This window comes from Leuciscus leuciscus (genome assembly GCF_965113295.1).
Source record: "Leuciscus leuciscus genome assembly, chromosome: 3".
Taxonomy (NCBI): domain Eukaryota; kingdom Metazoa; phylum Chordata; class Actinopteri; order Cypriniformes; family Leuciscidae; genus Leuciscus; species Leuciscus leuciscus.
In genome coordinates, this window is record NC_138727.1 from 64,471,986 (window position 1) to 64,492,356 (window position 20,371).

Sequence of the window (20,371 nt, forward strand, 5' to 3'; positions counted from 1 at the left end):
TGAGAAAATTTGAGTTTGAGCGTAAGCATCTTGAATCTGTATGTCCTCAGAGTACAATTAAGGTCATGTGGATCCAAAACTGGATGCAGCTTCCAGTCTTTTTTGGGTACAATAAAGTACCAGCTAAGAAAACTGCCTCTCTCACATGAAGATGTACAACTTCTATGGAGCCTTTCGCCAAGAGAGGATGCAGTTTTTGATTTAGGAACCTTGACTGATCTTGATTTACTGCTGTTTCTAACACCCCATTGAAATGAGGCGAACAGGAGGCAAACTGAATTGTGTAACCTTTTTCCAAAATATTCAGAACCCTCTGAGAAACACTGGGCAGACGCTGCAACACTGCCACAAAGTTTGACAGAGGGATCATTTAAATAGAGTCTACCTGTTCGGGACCCTGAAACAAAGAACTGGCAAGGAAACATCGAACAAGCCCTAGAAAGAGATTGTCCATGAGCAAGGGTGGGTCTACCAATGGGTGTCTCTGCTCCTCGGGTCACCAATGGTGGCGAAGCAGGCAGAAGCACGCTCTGAGGGCATAGTGGTAGGCCTGGTACACCATGTTGTGGTGTGTCCAGACCCTCCGCACTCCGCAGCTCCAACACTTGTTTTCTCATTCGAACACACCTGATTGTGAGTACTGGAGATCCCGCAGAGGAAGACGAGGTCTGCGATGAAGAGAGACACGCTCAGATGAAGATGAATGCTGTTTCGGGTCCCTTGGATGGAACGACAGAACCGGAACGTCAGGATACAGAGAAATAAACAGAGCAGAGACAGAACTAAACCCACACGCGTGATCAACACCAGCTCAAACGTGTCCTGGAGGAAAGGAAGAGCAAACGGACATGTTAATATCATCATAATTTAGTCTCAAATCTGAAATATGTCACACATGTACCTGGACAGGGTAGAGGGCCATGAGCAGAGCGAAACTACTGAGATGAGAGTAGGAACACATTGTATGAGTGTCATTAGACCACACCTTCTCACAGCCCTTCCCAGACCACGCCCCCTCTGTCTCATTCCAGAACACACAGGAATAAACCACACCATCTCCGAGAGACTCCGCCCTCTCCTGAAGAAGGGAGAAGAAGAGTTTAGGAAATGAGGAATAAGTGAACACCTGCCTATTATGTACTTTAACCCCCTGAGGTCGACGGTATCGCCGGCGATACCAGCTCGCTTTTTTTTTATCAGTGTAAAAGAAACTCATAAATACTCTGTTGACTTTGATTTTCCATAGGAGTTTCATACATCAATCGATTCTGTTAAATGTGTATTATTTTTGTGTATACTCACAATAAAAACAAAGTGTTGTGCTTTTTGCCAAATAAAGAAAAATAAACACGAAGCGAGTTCTGCCTTCTCTCTGCCAGTGAAGTCCATTCTGAAACGCGTCCGAAAATGAACAATAACTCAGCGAATACTCAGTCAAACAGGCATACAGACACACAGGCATGAAGCTTGAATTCTCTTCTTTTAAATGAAATAATTTATATAAAAAACAAATATTCTCATCTTGTGAAATCTGTATTAAAAGAGAGCGATTCCAGTCGACCTCATTACAGCTAATTCAGATGTAATGTGACACGCCCACGGAGAGCGCGCGCTATTCAAACGCAAATGGCTGAGGCAATCCTGTGAACGCCCCCATCAGCTCGAGAAAACACACAAGTTTATTTAGATCATTACTTGTTTACACCGTCTTGCAGCGCTGTGAGGAATAATACTAATGGAAAATGTCCCTCAGAAGTGCGGGTATATCGAGGAGCGAGCTGAGGAATACTAGTACGTTTTTTCCTTCTCACGTGAATTTCTTCACGTGGGTTTCTGTTTATGAATGAATAAACGGCAGAGATGCGCGCTGTTTACCACAGCTGGCAAAGACAGTTTAAATTTAAATCGCGTGTGTGAATGAATGATGATGTTTTAGCAAACTGTATTGCTATACTGAGATGAGTAAAAATCGACTGAATGTTGAAATAAAATGTAGGCTATTTGTATAAGCAACGTATTAAACTGCAAATTAACAATATGCCCTAATATTTCATGAAAACAACGTTACAGTCAGACGAAATATGAAAGACAACATTTTGTTTAGTAGATTTGGGTACAGTTTTTACTGTAGAATATACTGCCACATCAAATAAGCTTTTGTTTAGCAATTTCTATATATAAAATACTATTTTTGTCAAAAATAAAGTCATCAACTAAGATGTTAGCTGTTCCAATGTTGGCTATATTCAAACTAATGAATACATAGATAAAATGTAGGCCTATAATCATTTTTTTTTTTACAAAGAAAGAGTACACTTGAAATATTGTTGAAATTGTAATTATTGTTGTAATTGTAACCGTTTTAATAAAATAGCAAAACATATTTACAAGATAGATGTAAGCAAAATCTTAAATGGTCAATATAAGTCTTCTTCTAAATATATCTTTTGTCCTTGCATTGTGGCTCAGTCACTGTGTCACACCTGAATGAATGGCTAATTATGCAGAGTGGGTGGGACATTGTATTCTAAGGTGTAAACCACTCCTCGTTCACGCCCCCCTCGCATATTGGCTTTCCAAGCAAAACCTGTTTTACATCAATTTAAATCAATGTATGGTTTTATGTGAACGATAAAGCAAGACTATTTTCACATAATTTTGAAGAAAAAACTATAGGCGACGACATCCATTAGTCAAAAGTCTTATTGCCACATATTTAGTATGTGTTTTGTGGCCTTATTTCAAAAACTTAAATTTTTAGTTTTTTCGATAACCACGCATAAACATTATTCTCTCAAAAATGAAAACATGTACATACATGTGGCTCACATATTATTGTAGTCCTGTTTGTGCTATATAGAGTGAATTTACACCTTTGCCATTAATATGTTTATAAGCAACTGAAAAAAGCACAAATGTCAGAGCATGTCAGAACACCCCCAGGGCCCAGAAAACCGCTCAGACTCCAGAGGGTTAACAGTGTTGTTAAATAAAACTATATAATTACTTGCATTTGACACTTTATTTGAACCAAATGCCTCATTGTTATTATATATGTTATAATATATGTATTTTAAGTAATTCTAAAGGCTATTGTTCACACCATCATCATTTGCCTCTAGTCCTGTTTGGGACATAGGCCGTCAACAAGAGCTCTCAAACAGTTCCAGTCCTGGGCCACTTTCTCCAGTTGTCCCTATGACAGTCCCATTTTCTTGGATTCTGCCTCCAAGTCTCGTCGCCAGGTGTTTCGGGGGCGGCCTCTTTTTCTCTTGCCTTGAGGGTTCCTGGTGAGCGCCTGTCTGGTGATGCTGTTAGCGGGTTTCTGGAGGGTATGGCCAATCCAGCGCCATCTTCTTTGAAGGATTTCTTTCTCTACAGGCTGCTGTCTGGTTCTCTCCCACAGTTCCCTGTTACTGGCCCTCTGATTCGTAGTATTCGCCAGAGGCAGGTGTTGATGAGTGTCTGGATTCTCTTCATGGTTGAGGCTGTTGTTCTCCATGTTTCTGCTCCATATAGGAGTATTGGCTTCACGATGGTATTGAAGAGTCTGATCTTGGTGTGGATGGTTAGGGCACTGGAGTCCCATACCTTCTTCAGCTGCTGGAAAGCTGTTCTTGCCTTGCCGATACGCACTTGTACGTCTGCATCGGTACCTCCCTGCTTGTCAACGATGCTGCTGAGGTAGGTGAAACTCTCCGCCTCCTCCAACGCTTCGTCTTCCAGCTTGATGGGTGCTGTGTCGGCTGCGTTGACCTTGAGGACCTTGGTCTTCCCTTTGTGGATGTTCAGCCCAATGCGTAAGGAGTTCTCTGCCACAGTGTTGGTCTTCTCCTGCATCTGTTGCTGGGTGTGCGAGAGAAGTGCCAGGTCATCTGCAAAGTCGAGGTCGGCCAGCTGTTTCCATAAGGTCCACTGAATACCGTTCCTTCTCCGTGCTGTTGATGTCCTCATGACCCAGTCTATGGAAAGCAGAAACAGGAAAGGAAAAAGCAGGCACCCCTGTCTTACGTCAGTCCGCACTTGGAAGTTGTCCGTGGCTTGTGTGCCGTGGATCACTCTGCAGGACAGTCCGTCGTATGAGTTCCGGATGATATATCGGTGATCTTTATGGGTACTCCATAATGTCGTAGAAGCTTCCAGAGTGTCTGCCTGTCCACACTGTTAAATGCTTTCTCGTAGTCAATGAACAGATTGTTCACATAGGTCTAGTTTTATTTCCACAAAACACATCAGATTACTCGATTATTCGTCAAAATAATCGACGGGGTACTCGATTACCCAAAAAATTTGAAAAACCCTTAGATTAGTTTCAAAATGCTACAGCATTATTTTGCATTTTGTGTCTTTCAGTCGAATAAAATACTATATTTTCAATCATATATTTCATCATTGAAGATTTCATAAAAATAATGTTAAAATATCATCTTGACTTTTTATCGTGAACCCAATATTGTGTATCCTCAAACTAAGTGTTTCATCACACCCCTAATAATTATAAATCAATGATACTAAAATAAGACTGGTGGAGCATCTTGGGCCAGAAACAAACCAGCTACTTGATGGTCATACCAGCTTAATGTGGTCAAGCTGGTTTTTGGAACATAATATGGTGAACCAGCTAGAATCCAGCTTAAACCGGATTTTCAAACAGGGAATGCACATTTATTTGGTTTTTCATCTGTATCTATTAAACCGTTTAACTTCTTCACCTGCTCGTGTGTAAAGATGATCGTCACCGGCTCAGACAGCTGTTTGGTTTCTGGATTACTGACGACGACCGTCACCACCTTCGAGTTGAGCTGATAAGTGATGTCTCTCTCTCCATCATCTGATCTCTCTCTGCTCATCGTGTGAAACTGATCGCTGGATGAGTTCATATCTTTAAAACTGACCAGTGCCACAAATGCAAAACCTAAAAGTCAACAACATTTAGAGTCTTGAAGGCGTTCATGCTTTGATAAGTACATATACCATAAAACTTCAAATAATAGCTGAGTCCCAAATAGACGCCTGTCTCTTTTACACGCCTGGTGTGGCTGCAGGTTTGGATAAATAAAGGCCGGTCTCAAATAGAGGCCAGGTCTGTTTTTTAGTTTCGGGCTGTATTTAATTTTCTAAAACCTGTCAGATCGTCTGTTTAAGCCAGTTCTATGGAGCAGATTGCGAACGCAAGAGAGCCCTGCGCATCTGGGCGGAGCTGTTAGCGCAAGCAAGGCAGGCAGAGTTAGCGGAGGCCGGAGAGGGAGAAGTGGAGGAGAGCGACGAGGAGGAGGAATTTTTCAACTTGTAGTTGAGGATCGCGGTGATGATGATAGTGATGAATAGGGTCCTTTTGCGTCCGCTCTGTGTTGCTAGAGACGCTGCAGTTCACGTGCAGCCCATGCACTGCCTCTCCCACACTAGCAGAGTGCTGGTAGCCTCTTCAAGACAACTGTAAGGTTTAAACTTTCAAAGCATCTTTTAACTGTTTGACTTAGCTGAAATATTGCCATACACTTTGAAAGTGGAAACACGTTGCTCTATATGTGCGTGCAACTATAGCTAAGCAAGTTTGCGGGTCCAAATGGAAAACGCGAATGCCGAATGCCTCATATATAAAACTGCTTGTCATTGTATTTAGGGAGCTGCAGAGAGATTCGCGCTCGCGCATTATATTCCGCGCGCGAGCAGAGAGATTCGCTCTCGCGCATTATATTAATGTACTTTCGCGCTACAATAATGCGCTCTCGACATTTGACAGGAACGCCATACAAATAGCTAAGTTTGAGGCTATCCATATGCATACGGCAGCTGTTACAAACACTGGTCATAGGATTAAAAATAATGCAGACGTTGTTCCGTGATTCCGTTTGGACGTGTGCTCATAAAAGCAGTGACGTGTTTGCGACACGCATGCGATGCAGCGCGCTCATTTGTCCAGGCGCTCCTATGCCGTGGTGAGATGAAAACATCTAAACTTTTCAGAATGCCGCAAGCACACGCAGGTCATGTGACAAAAAAACAACTGACCTTTCCATGACAACATCGAAAGCTCGGCCGAACAGCTGATCATAGCTGGACAGGGCGGGTTTTTATTTCTCATCTCCATAAATATATGTAGTCGTAAAGGGCTAGAAATAAATTAATCCTTACTTCCTCGTCATCATGGAGAGCGCAGTTCATGGTTGCATAGCAACAACAGACGCCACGGGAGCGCAAGCGCTTGTAGAAAGGAGAAAGCGGCGCGGCCGTGCTTTCCACACGTTTTAGACGCGATATGTGAACAGTCCCTAATTCATAATAAACTGAGAATCTATTTGGTTTAAAATCGTTTTTGTTTTGTTTAAAATGGAGATCACGATTACATATATCAGACAACTACACAGAATAACATGTTCCAGTCTATTTATAAAGAAAAACTAATGTGAATCATTAATTCAAACACGTTTAAACCGAATTAATTCAGTCTCAGCATTAAAGCAGTATCGGCTCCAAATATCGGCCCAAGAAAATCGGCAGCCCGTATCGGTCATCGGCTAAGGCTTATGAAAAAAAATCGGTATCGGCATCGGCACTAAAAAATCCATATCGGTCGATCCCTAGATATTACCGGTAACTTGTATTGTTCAGCCCATTGCTGTCACATCGTTTTGTTTTTTTATGCTGCCAATAATCTAAAGGGGGTCGCACACCGCACAAGTAGCGCAGCGCCGCGTCACGTCTATGATAACTCGAGGTATCGCACACCGGACGCGCACTTTGTCAGTTTATGGCCAGCAATATTGTTATGTTTAAGGATATTATGGAATTAAGATCATGTCTATACTATGTTATACAATTATACAATTAAATACAATCGTTGTTTAGTCTGCAGTCTGAATTCACTTTACCTCAGAGCGTCCGTGAACTGAATGAATTGAGAATAGCACCTGAAAATCCGATAACATCAGCAATTTTCATTCAAGCAGCTGATTTCTGTTAATGAATGTAAAACTGAATGTATATTGCAGCACAGGGTGAAGTCAGTATATATACATTAACGACGATTTGAGACATTGTACACTCATAGAGAATAATGTGTTCGAATTTTAAAGACGTGGCGCTGCGCTTCTCGTCTGGTGTGCGACCCCCTTTAGACATACGGAAATATAGTAGGCTTATTCTTACATTAACTGATCTGTTAAACACAAACACAGATTTGGTAACCTCCTACTGTCATGCTCTTCTCAACACTAAATTAAAGGCCTGTCTCATATAGACGCCTGTCTCAAATACAAGCCGGTGCAGTTCGGCGATTTGGGAAAATAAAAGCCCGGGTTATTATTTGAAGTTTTACGGTATGTGCATGAGTGTATTTGTACCTGGATATGATTTCCCTACAACTGTTTCCCAGCTGGTGTTGAAGAAGGCGGAGTCTGTGCTCAGAGTGACACGCCCACTGGGCGGAGCCTGACCCCGTCTGACTGCAACCTCAGCAACTGTGATTCACATGATCATACAGAGCAACTGCTTTCAGTACTTCCAGTACTCAATATCAGTTTCATTTTATGCACATTTGAAACACAGTATTTCCATTCATCAACACAATGAGATAATGTGTAAACTTTAAATGTTTGTGTCTCACAGGTGTTGTGCGTCTCCGTCCTGGTCACAGGCTCTTTAAGCTGAGGTCCGATCAGATGCATGCTGTTCTCCACCGTGGACAGAAACTGACTCAGCGTCTTGCCGTCAGCGATGTTCCCATCTGACAGCAGCTCATCAGTGGAATTGCAAAAGTTCTGCGAAATGAATTTCATTCAGCCACTGTGAAAGTGCATGTACACAAACTACTATGAGAATATATCATGCAGTGTGTGTTTAACCTCCAGTAACTTCTCCCCGGTGAAATGTTCTCCCTGTGTGTTATTCAGAGACTCACAGCTGTTCTTCAACAGTGACATCAAATGCTTCAACTGAAAGAAGACACAGAAATCAAATTCTATAGACATCTTTAATGTTAGTTGTAACCTTATCTTTACTCACAATGTACATTCGTTGAAAGTTTACTTGTAATTTTCCAAGACCTTAACTTTCGGCAAATATCAATAACATCCCAAAGAATGTTTTTCTAAGAACATTTCATGTCAACATTCATAAGGTACAAATAACATCACAATGATGTTCAGAGAATGTTGTTTTCAGAACGTTTTCTCGTAATAATCACACACCAAATGTGCGCACACCACTGATCTATATAAGTGCCGCTCACATAAAGCCGGCTCTCAAACCGATCTCAAGTTCCAAATTGACTCGTTTTTCGTGGCTCATTGCATTAAACGGTCGAATACACACAAAATATTGTAAAAATGTCTGTGTTGGCGAATGTAAGAAAGTTTTGGAACATAAATACAGTGGGGAGGACAAGTATTTGATACACTGCCGATTTTGCAGGTTTTACTACTTACAAAGCATGTAGAGGTCTGTAATTTTTATAATAGGTACACTTCAACTGTGAGAGACGGAATCTAAAACAAAAATCCAGAAAATCAAAATCGTAGTCAATGTATGATTTTTAAATAATTAATTAGCATTTTATTGCATGACATAAGTATTTGATCACCTACCAACCAGTAAGAATTCCGGCTCTCACAGACCTGTACGTTTTTCTTTAAGAAGCCCTCCTGTTCTCCACTCATTACCTGTATTAACTGCATCTGTTTGAACTCGTTACCTGTATAAAAGACACCTGTCCACACAAACTAAATCAAACAGACTCCAACCTCTCCACAATGGCCTAGACCAGAGAGCTGTGTAAGGACATCAGGGATAAAATTGTAGATCTGCACAAGGCTGGGATGGGCTACAGGACAATAGGCAAGCAGCTTGGTGAGAAGGCAACAACTGTTGGCGCAATTATTAGAAAATGGAAGAAGTTTAAGATGAAGGTCAATCTCCCTCAGTCTGGGGCTCCATGCAAGATCTCACCTCGTGGGGCATCAATGATCATGAGGAACGTGAGGGATCAGCCCAGATCTACACAGCAGGACCTGGTCAATGACCTGAAGAGAGCTGGGACCACAGTCTCAAAGACAACCATTAGTAACACACTACGCCGTCATGGATTAAAATCCTGCAGCGCACGCAAGGTCCCCCTGCTCAAGCCAGCGCATGTCCAGGCCCGTCTGAAGTTTGCCAATGACCATCTGGATGATCCAGAGGAGGAATGGGAGAAGGTCATGTGGTCTGATGAGACAAAAATAGAGCTTTTTGGTCTGAACTCCACTCGCCGTGTTTGGAGGAAGAAGAAGGATGAGTACAACTCCAAGAACAACATCCAAACCGTGAAGCATGGAGGTGGAAACATCATTCTTTGGGGATGCTTTTCTGCAAAGGGGACAGGACGACTGCACCATATTGAGGGGAGGATGGATGGGGCCATGTATCGCGAGATCTTGGTCAACAACCTCCTTCCATCAGTAAGAGCATTGAAGATGGGTCGTGGCTGGGTCTTCCAGCATGACAACGACCCGAAACACACAGCCAGGGCAACTAAGGAGTGGCTCCGTAAGAAGCATCTCAGGGTCCTGGAGTGGCCTAGCCAGTCTCCAGACCTGAACCCAATAGAAAATCTTTGGAGGGAGCTGAAAGTCCGTATTGCCCAGTGACAGCCCCAAAACCTGAAGGATCTGGAGAAGGTCTGTATGGAGGAGTGGGCCAAAATCCCTGCTGCAGTGTGTGCAAACCTGGTCAAGAACTACAGGAAACGTATGATCTCTGTAATTGCAAACAAAGGTTTCTGTACCAAATATTAAGGTCTGCTTTTCTGATGTATCAAATACTTATGTCATGCAATAAAATGCAAATTCATTACTTAAAAATCATACAATGTGATTTTCTGGATTTTTGTTTTAGATTCCGTCACTCACAGTTGAAGAGTCCCTATGATAAAAAATTTGTGTCAGCAGCCTAATATTGAATATTCCTGCTGCGGCCTGTCATGTTAATCAAAGAACAAGAGACAAAGAAAAATCACTTGCTGCTCTTGACTGAATAACTTTTAATTTAATTGTAAGCACTAATCTGTATTTCATTTTTACAGTGAAGACTATCCATGCAGTGTTATTTAACATTTGATTACTTTATTTAAATTTCTGTAGTATTTCTTACCAGACCCACCTGAAAAACTAAACATATTTTTTTTCATCTTTTGTTTTTTTCAACATATTTTTCATTTGTCTCTTTATTCTTTTGTCTTTATTTGTGCTATTGTTTGCAATTTGTTTATTTGTTCTTATTTTATTACTGACTGTTTACTTGTCTTTTTTTGAGAATTTAGTACAAAGTTTAAAATAAAGCCTCCCTGTGTTGTGTGTAATCAAAATTTCAAACAATTATGAGATAATAATAAATAAATAAAAACCTATTTGGCAGATTTTTCCCTGTGGTATCGAAAATGGTATCGAATATCTACATTTTTCAAGGTATCGTATCGAAGTTAGAAATTCCAGTATTCTGACAACTCTAGTTTAAAGAACGTTTTTTTTCTCCACAAAGAAATGAGAACACATATCAAATATGAATAATATATGAACATTAAATGCTATTTTAAGAAAGTTTTATCTTAACATAACATAATAATATTAATAATATAATTATAACAATCATAATAAGCAGAAGCACACATTCTACCTTCTTCGGTGTGTGTTCTGCATCAGGCTGAGGTTTAAACTGATCACAGTCCATTTCTGTGCACAACAACAACAGAGATCAAAATAACTAAAAAGATTACAGTGCACTGATTAACTTCTACAAGATTCTCGTTAGAACAGAGCAATCTCCCTGCTGTAATGCTCACCGATGCACTTTGACTGGTTGTTGCCGTAGTTACTGTAAGCCGGGTTACATTTGCAGACGAAGCTGCCTGGATGATTTTTGCACACTGCGTTTGTGCCGCAAACATCTGGATCTTTACACTCATCGATGTCTGTGAGAGAGAGAGAGAGAGAGCGAGAGAGAGAGAGAGAGAGAAAAAAAAAGATGGGGTGAGAGAACATTATTAGAATATTAATAATATTTGAATTAATGTAATTTTAAAGTGGTTTTATTATGCCCTTTTATGAAGTCTTAATTTTGTTTTTGGGGTGTACTAGAATATGCTTTCATGTTTGATTGTTCAAAAAACACATTATTTTCACATATTTTACATTATTACAGCACCTCTCTCCCTAGTCTGTCTCGAATGCGTCTTTAGTTCCTGTTTCCATGAAGCCCCTCCTTCCAAAATACAAAATGTGCTGTGATTGGTTAGCTGGCCCAGTGTGTTTTGATTGGCAGCGCTTGTTTGGGAAATGTCACGCCCCTTACCATAACCGAGAGTTTCATCTGCTCAGGTGAAAATATTAAGGGTGGCGTCAATTTCAAACCAATTCAAGCCTGATTCAGACTTAAGAATGTTAACAAACAAGAGGGTCGTCCAGAACGGATTTCATGCACGGATTTATAATGTATAATTTTCTTATACATTTTAGATACGATATTATACACCATTTCATCATGATATTTATCGGAAAACTCTGGTAACACAAACAGTAATCAATCACAATACCATTTTGAGAAAAATCGACCATAACTCCAGTAAACTATGGAGTGCCGCAGGGATCTGTATTAGGCCCTCTGTTATTTTCAATATATATGATGCCACTTGGAAATATTATAAGGAAACATGGAATTAGTTTCCATTGTTATGCTGATGACACTCAAATATATATTTCATCACGGCCGGATGAAAACGCTAAATTTTCCAAATTGACAGAGTGTGTTAAAGATATAAAAGATTGGATGACGCGTAATTTTCTTTTATTAAATCCAGACAAGACAGAGGTAATACTTATCGGTTCAAAAAAACGCCCACAAAACCTCGCACAATACAACTTTAACATCATAGGATGTCCTGTTACTTTATCCTCTACAGTAAAAGACCTGGGTGTTATACTCGACTGCAACCTGTCTTTTGAAAATCATATTTCATATGTTACAAAAACAGCCTTTTTCCACCTTAGAAACATTGCTAAGCTACGTAATATGCTATCAGTTTCTGATGCAGAAAAGTTAGTTCATGCATTCATGACCTCGAGACTGGATTACTGTAATGCTTTATTAGCTGGTTGTCCTGCATCCTCAATAAACAAGCTACAGTTAGTCCAAAATGCCGCCGCTAGAGTTCTTACGAGATCAAGAAAATATGATCATATAACACCGATTTTATCATCACTGCATTGGTTACCTATAAAGCTCCGTATTAATTATAAGATATTGCTACTGACTTATAAAGCCCTAAACGGCTTAGCTCCAGTCTATTTAACGGATCTTCTATCGCCCTATAATCCATCGCGCTCTTTAAGATCACTAAATTCACTAAATTTCACTAAATCACTAAATTTAAGATCACTAAATTAAGCTCCAAAAAAGTTGTTTTTGGAGCTCTATCGATTTGATTTATAATTCTTGATTTTTCTCGCTGCCTGCTGTGAGTGTGTCTGCTTCGGTGCTGTAAGCTCCGTCTTAGCCTCGTATTTCCTTGTTTTGAACCATCATTTACTACAATTTCTAGTTGTTTATATTACTACTAAATACAGCTTACCCAACCCTGACATCGCTAGCTTACGTTACTACTAGCACAACACGCTAGTAATTCGCTAGCCTGTAAACGCGCCACCCGTGTGCGCTCAGCTATTTTTATTTATCTATTTTCTCTCGCGCCTTTGAGTTCAGAAAAGCTCAGGTGAGTAAGAAACACTCAACAAACACGGTGAGTAATGTCTTGTCCTGTTATTATCATGCGTTGCGTCTGAATGCGTTGTTGTTTTTGGAGCTCTATCGATTTGATTTATAATTCTTGATTTTTCTCTTTAAACTCGCTTACAACGAACATTTTCTACTTTTCCTCACTGAGAAGCACTACTGCTCAAACCTCATTGTTACAACGCGGACTGTTGAGCAGACGCGTCTCAAGCCTATTAGTGATCCAACGCTGCATACTCTTAAAGGTTACGTCCGTGGATCACGGCTGAACGCGTCTTCTCCACACTCACTTATAAACAAACATTTTTTTTTCGCCTATCGTGCGTCTACTCTACACCCCTACCACTAAAAAACCTAAAAAACCTCATAGTTACAACGCGGACTGTTGAGCAGACGCGTCTCAAGCCTATTAGTGATCCAACGCTGCATACTCTTAAAGGTTACGTCCATGGATCACGGCTGAACACGTCTTCTCCACATTCACTTACAAACAAACTTATAATATAAATTAGTATTAATATTGATAGCATCACTGGTAGCTTCGTTGCTAACTCACTGTCCATCTGTTAAAATGGCGAATATATCAGATGTAAGTAGTCTACCGCTTGGTGCAGGTGAGGACACATTTGAGCTTCACGCACTGCAGTCTGAGCTGGAAGCTGTTGAGAAACAGATCCACAACCTTTTATTGAGACAGGCCGAGCTGAGAGACCGGTGTTTGGCTCTTGAAACATCACGCGCCGATGCACACAAATCAGTGTTTAACGTTACTAACCCGCTGACTCCGACCGCGTCTACTCCGTGCGTTCCTCAGCATCGGTCGAAATCAGCCATGGTCTCGTTCACTCCGGCTCCAACACGCCACCACGAAGCCTGGGTGGTTCCGCAGCGGAAGACGCGAGTCAGGTTTAGACCAAGACTTTCTCCGACCCTCCCGGTTTTCGAGTTATCGACACAAAACCGCTTCTCCCCTCTACGCGAAACAGAACGCGATGCTGTGATCATCGGCGATTCCATCGTTCGGCATGTACACGCTACGTTAGGTAAAAGTAAGGTGCAAAGTCACTGCTTTCCTGGTGCTCGTGTTTCTGAAATCGCTGCTCGCGTTCCCGAGATCCTGAACGGTGACGAGCGCGTCGGAACTGTGGTCCTGCACGCGGGAGTGAACGACATCAGGCTGCGCCAGACGGAGATTCTGAAGAAAGACTTCAGGAATCTAATCGATACGGTACGCAGCACATCGCCTGAAACAACGATCATTGTGTCAGGACCGCTTCCCAAGTACCGACTAGGGCATGAAAAGTTCAGCAGATTATTTGCGCTAAATGAATGGTTAATGTCATGGTGCAATGAGCAGAAACTGCTCTTTGTAAATAATTGGAATCTGTTTTGGGAGCGTCCTAGGCTTTTCCGTGCTGATGGCTTACACCCAAGCAGATTCGGAGCGGATCTTCTGTCAGATAACATCTCCAAAATGTTAAATACCCTTTGACTAGTAACCAAAAGTCCAAATCATAGTCTCTGCTGCACCAATTCAACTGATATAAATACTAGTGTAGAACATTGCATAGAAACCGTGTCTATTCCTCGTTTAGTGAGATCAAATAATAAATCTAATGCAGGATCTAGGAAAAATCTAATTGTTATTAAAACAGAAAATGTTGCTATTAGTAAACAAAAACTATTTCTAAAGCTAGGTCTTCTAAACATTAGATCACTCACACCTAAGGCAGTTATTGTAAATGAAATAGTCACAGATAATAGCTTCGATATACTTTGCCTTACTGAAACCTGGCTTAAACCAAATGATTATTTCGGTATTAATGAGTCTCCTCCTCCTGGATACTGTTATAAGCATGAGCCCCGTCTGATTGGTCGTGGCGGAGGTGTTGCAACCATTTATAAAGATATTCTAAATGTTACCCAGAAAACGGGTTATAAGTTTATTTCATTTGAAGTACTTGTACTAAATGTTACGCTCTTAGATGTTAGAAAAACATCCCTATTATCTCTAGCCTTGGCTACCGTATATAGACCGCCAGGGCCTTACGCTGATTTCCTAAAAGAGTTTGCAGATTTTCTCTCAGACCTATTAGTCAATGTCGATAAAGCACTAATTGTTGGAGATTTTAACATACACGTAGATAATCCAAATGATGCGTTAGGAGCTGCGTTTACAGATTTATTAAATTCATTTGGGGTCAAGCAAAACGTCACCGGACCAACACATCGTCTTAATCATACACTCGATTTAATTATATCACATGGAACCGATCCAACCGATATAGATATCATTCCACAAAGTGATGAAGTCACTGATCACTACATGGTAACTTGCATATTACGTACTGCTGTAATATGTCATGCGGCGTCGCGTTATCAACCAGGCAGAACAATCCTCCCATCCACCATAGATAATTTCTCAAATTGCTTATCTAATCTGTCTCAGCTGCTGCCTGAACCCAAACAAACAGATGAACTAGAAGAACTAACTAGCACTATGAGCACCATTCTCTCTAGAACATTGGATGTGGTTGCACCTATTAAATTAAAAAAGGTCAGAGAGAAAAATAAAGCACCATGGTATAACAATACTACGCATGTTTTAAAGAGAGAAACGCGTATTTTAGAGCGTAAATGGAAACAAACTAATTTAGAGGTCTTTAGAATCGCGTGGAAAGACAGTATGTCACGTTATAAAAAGGCCCTAAAAGCGGCCAGGGCTGAGCACCTCCGCAAACTAATAGAAAACAACCAAAAGGTTGTTAAAGGTTAAAGGTTGTGGCTAGACTAACAAATAAACAGACGTCACCCGAACAAAATATCCCGTTACAGTTCAGTAGTAATGATTTCATGAACTTCTTCACTGAGAAAATAGAAAGCATCAGAACCACAATTGTAAACGTTCAATCTTCAATCGCGCCTTATAATTCAGCTTCAATTATCACCCCGAAAGAACAATTACAGTGCTTTACAACTATAGAACAAAAAGAGTTAAATAAACTTATCACTTCATCTAAAACAACAACATGTTTATTAGATCCTATACCAACTAAACTACTGAAAGAAGTGTTACCTGTAGTGGAAGAGCCTCTCCTCAATATTATTAACTCGTCTTTATCTTTAGGTCATGTTCCAAGAACATTTAAACTGGCAGTTATAAAACCTCTCATTAAGAAACCACAATTAGATCATAATAATCTAGCAAATTATAGACCCATTTCAAATCTTCCATTTATGTCTAAAATATTAGAAAAAGTGGTGTCCGCTCAACTGGGCTCTTTCTTGCAACAAAATGAGATCTATGAAAAGTTTCAGTCTGGATTCAGACCGCATCATAGCACTGAAACTGCGCTCGTTAAAATCACAAATGATTTACTTTTAGCTTCTGACCAAGGCTGTATCTCATTCTCAATACTAGTTTTACTTGATCTTAGTGCTGCGTTCGATACTATAGATCATACATTACTCTTAGATCGACTACAAAATTATACTGGTGTTCAAGGACAAGCACTAAGCTGGTTCAAATCATACCTATCTGACCGCTACCATTTTGTCTATTTAAATGGAGAAAAATCGATCATAACTCCAGTAAACTATGGAGTGCCGCAGGGATCTGTATTAGGCCCTCTGTTATTTTCAATATATATGATGCCACTTGGAAATATTATAAGGAAACATGGAATTAGTTTCCATTGTTATGCTGATGACACTCAAATATATATTTCATCACGGCCGGATGAAAACGCAAAATTTTCCAAATTGACAGAGTGTGTTAGAGATATAAAAGATTGGATGACCCGTAATTTTCTTTTATTAAATCCAGACAAGACAGAGGTAATACTTATCGGTTCAAAAAACCGCCCACAAAACCTCGCACAATACAACTTTAACATCATAGGATGTCCTGTTACTTTATCCTCTACAGTAAAAGACCTGGGTGTTATACTCGATTGCAACCTGTCTTTTGAAAATCATATTTCATATGTTACAAAAACAGCATTTTTCCACCTTAGAAACATTGCTAAGCTACGTAATATGCTATCAGTTTCTGATGCAGAAAAGTTAGTTCATGCATTCATGACCTCGAGACTGGATTACTGTAATGCTTTACTAGCTGGTTGTCCTGCATCCTCAATAAACAAGCTACAGTTAGTCCAAAATGCCGCCACTAGAGTTCTTACTAGATCAAGAAAATATGATCATATAACACCGATTTTATCATCACTGCATTGGTTACCTATAAAGTTCCGTATTAATTACAAGGTATTGCTACTGACCTATAAAGCCCTAAACGGCTTAGCTCCAGTCTATTTAACGGATCTTTTATCACCCTATAATCCATCGCGCTCTTTAAGATCACTAAATTCAAGGCTTTTGGTCATACCTAGGATATCCAGAACCACCAAAGGAGGGAGAGCATTCTCACATTTGGCTCCAAAACTCTGGAATAGTCTTCCTGATACTGTTCGTTGCTCAGACTCGCTCTCCCAGTTTAAAACTAGATTAAAGTCGCATCTCTTCAGCCAGGCATTCATATAATCCTACAGTTCAAACTACAATCCGGCCTCTAGCTCATAAATGCCAGAGGAGAACTGGCCCCCGACTGAGCCTGGGTTCTCCCAAGGTTTTTTTTTCTCCATTAGGTCACCTGATGGAGTTTTAGGACACCATTAGGTCACTTGATGAAGTTTTTCGGTTCCTTGCCACTGTTGCCTTTGGCTTGCTCAGTTGGGGATATTTTGGGGATATTTAATTTAATTTTATCAATCAATAAATTCCTCTTGAAACAAACTTTGTTGTATTATTTTAATTTAATACTGTGAAGCTGCTTTGATACAATCTGTATTGTGAAAAGCGCTATACAAATAAACTTGACTTGACTTGACTTGACTTAAATTCAAGGCTTTTGGTCATACCTAGGATATCCAGAACCACCAAAGGAGGGAGAGCATTTTCACATTTGGCTCCAAAACTCTGGAATAGTCTTCCTGATACTGTTCGTTGCTCAGACTCGCTCTCCCAGTTTAAAACTAGATTAAAGTCGCATCTCTTCAGCCAGGCATTCATATAATCCTACAGTTCAAACTACAATCCGGCCTCTAGCTCATAAATGCCAGAGGAGAACTGGCCCCCGACTGAGCCTGGGTTCTACCAAGGTTTTTTTTTCTCCATTAGGTCACCTGATGGAGTTTTAGGACACCATTAGGTCACTTGATGGAGTTTTTCGGTTCCTTGCCACTGTTGCCTTTGGCTTGCTCAGTTGGGGATATTTTGGGGATATTTAATTTAATTTTATCAATCAATAAATTCCTCTTGAAACAAACTTTGTTGTATTATTTTAATTTAATACTGTGAAGCTGCTTTGATACAATCTGTATTGTGAAAAGCGCTATACAAATAAACTTGACTTGACTTGACAAAACCATGGTTAATATTCCTAAAGGGCGGTGAACAGTCTTACAAAAGTGAGAGCTTAAACGCCATGTCAACAACACTAATGTTGGCTAGCATGCGAACAGCTTTGCCTTTTGTTTACATCGTAGCAACAACATAAAACTTATAACTGGAACTGTTAATAGAAAACACAACTACAAATAATAAGACATACTTGCAATTTGTGATCCACGAACAACAATTGTCCCGAAAAAGTGGGAACTGCTCCGTTTCAGGAGAAGTTTTTGTGCGTAGCCTGCATTGTACTCTCTTAGTTTCTGGAAGCCGTTCTCCGTAAAATGTGCAGCACACAGATAAACGTTGGGGTTATAATGTTTAGGAACAGTGTTTAAAATCAATTTTAACCACTCTCGTCAGCCTTAGGAAGATCAAATGAGTTTTTGAAACGGGGTGGACGCGACAGTATCTCTTTGACATAGCGACACCACAGTCTTCTCTAATGCAGCTCAACCAGGCCTTTTTGGGGGTTTTACGTGGGTAACTTAAATGAGTAACATTATGACTTCACAAAGCCCGTAAAAAAGCGTTGAGGCACAAACGAGTAGTCAGTTGTAGTTCTTGGAAAGTGGATTCTGTTAAATAAAATATCTCCCTTTGGGGTGGACTTTGAGCTTTGTAACCTTGCAGATCTTTTTTTATGCTCAAACAGCAACATTACACACTAACTAAAGTTGAATAAGTGGAAAAGCGTAATAAGACGTATAACATAATATAAAAGGCACCTTCACATTTTGATTCAGAGCCAGTTGAGCTCCGAAAATCCCTCTCAGTTGAGCTCTGCATGTCCATTTCATCATCTCTGTCAATATACACTGCATCACTCCAATCATCCTCAAGTGAGTCCCAAAAGACCAATTCAGGTGTGTTCGTCTCAGTTATGGGCTGAAAGTCCATAATATCAGTTGTGGTCTGCATGTCCATTTCAAAATCATCAACAGGTAAGCCCCAAAAGACCATTTCAGTTAAAGGTATAGCGGAGGATCTTTCCAAATTTTAGATAAGACCCGCCCTCTCCACTTTTTGAAAAGTTTGATTGATTCACCAGAATGATTGACAATTAGGAGGACCAATAGTTTAGACTACCCACCAGGAAGTAAAACATCCTCCGCTATACCTTTAAGTTCGTAACAAACATATCAGTTGTGTTCTCCATCTCCACATCACCAGAGCCGGAAAATGTTTTATTGGCACACTTGTTTATATCTGACAGGAAATAAAGAGCATTTGGCATGAATTATTGTTTTAGAACAAATTATATAATTATAATTTAAAGGTATAGAGGAGGATCTTTCCAAATTTTAGATAAGACCCGCCCTCTCCACTTTTTGAAAAGTTTGATTGATTCACCAGAATGATTGACAATTAGGAGGACCAATAGTATAGGTTACCCACCAGGAAGTAAAACATCCTCCGCTATACCTTTAAGCAAAGACATAAAGCCAAAATGATGAACTGCAAATATTGTTTCTTTTATGATCAAATGCTTTTACGATGTTTTGTAAGTAATTTTGGAGTGTCTGCTAAAAATAAAATAGGGTACCATCACATTCTGCTTCAGAGCCAGTTGAGCTCTTCAACTCCATATTGCCAGAGCCGGAAAATTCATTCTCGGGACACTTGTTTACATCTGACAGGAGGGAAAGAAAGCAGTTGGCAAATGATGTACTGCAATTATTGTGTCTTTAATTATCAAATGCGTTTATGTTTTGTAAAAAACAGGATTAAAGTTTCTACTAAATAAATATGGTGGACTCCTCAATCCTCTCTAATACCTGTACACTGGGTTGGGACGCTCATTATGAACCCTTGAACACAGGCGCAGGAGTAACTTCCAAGTGTATTGACACACTCGGAGTGATCGCCACACACACTCGGAGAAGTTGCACACTCATTCTCATCTGAACAACAGACAGACAGAGGAGTGGATTAAGGAAGGAAACATGTCATTATAAAGTTAAAAAGACTAAAACTACAGTGACACATACTCCCGCTTTTAAATGTGCAACCATTAAAAACTTCATAAGTTGAACTGTACATTTTGAATTTTTTTTATTTAATCAAATCACAAGGTCATAATTACCAACACATTTCATTTGAACAAGTTTAAATCCAATGAGACATCCACTACATGACGGCAGAAAGAGACCTGGGA

The 20,371-nt window shown here is 40.1% G+C and overlaps 2 protein-coding genes across 5 annotated transcripts in view; both read right to left on the reverse strand.

Annotated features, from left to right (window-relative positions):
• The window catches only part of LOC309495398 (adhesion G protein-coupled receptor E3-like), a 56,890-nt gene that overhangs the window by 19,619 nt on the left and 16,900 nt on the right, over window positions 1-20,371 (reverse strand). For all 4 annotated transcript variants that reach the window (XR_014204654.1, XR_014204655.1, XM_082165145.1 and 1 more), the window contains exons 2-14: window positions 20,300-20,365; window positions 19,992-20,117; window positions 19,760-19,846; window positions 19,336-19,422; window positions 18,942-19,181; window positions 10,817-10,945; window positions 10,651-10,706; window positions 7,845-7,934; window positions 7,607-7,760; window positions 7,344-7,460; window positions 4,713-4,915; window positions 902-1,078; window positions 628-822 (exon numbers count right to left, since the gene is read on the reverse strand). Coding sequence is in view for 2 of the 4 variants with exons in the window: in XM_082165145.1 (XP_082021271.1) it covers window positions 628-822; window positions 902-1,078; window positions 4,713-4,915; window positions 7,344-7,460; window positions 7,607-7,760; window positions 7,845-7,934; window positions 10,651-10,706; window positions 10,817-10,945; window positions 18,942-19,181; window positions 19,336-19,422; window positions 19,760-19,846; window positions 19,992-20,117; window positions 20,300-20,365 (1,727 nt within the window). In the remaining 2 variants the exon portion in view is untranslated. The remainder of the gene's footprint in view (window positions 1-627; window positions 823-901; window positions 1,079-4,712; window positions 4,916-7,343; window positions 7,461-7,606; window positions 7,761-7,844; window positions 7,935-10,650; window positions 10,707-10,816; window positions 10,946-18,941; window positions 19,182-19,335; window positions 19,423-19,759; window positions 19,847-19,991; window positions 20,118-20,299; window positions 20,366-20,371) is intronic.
• On the reverse strand, window positions 1,137-4,057 carry LOC309495475 (uncharacterized protein). The gene is made up of 2 exons (XM_082165288.1): window positions 3,652-4,057; window positions 1,137-3,391 (listed from the first exon to the last, which is right to left on the reverse strand). The coding sequence occupies exons 1-2, from the start codon at window positions 3,952-3,954 to the stop codon at window positions 3,197-3,199; spliced, it is 498 nt and encodes a 165-aa protein (XP_082021414.1). The 5' UTR covers window positions 3,955-4,057; the 3' UTR covers window positions 1,137-3,196.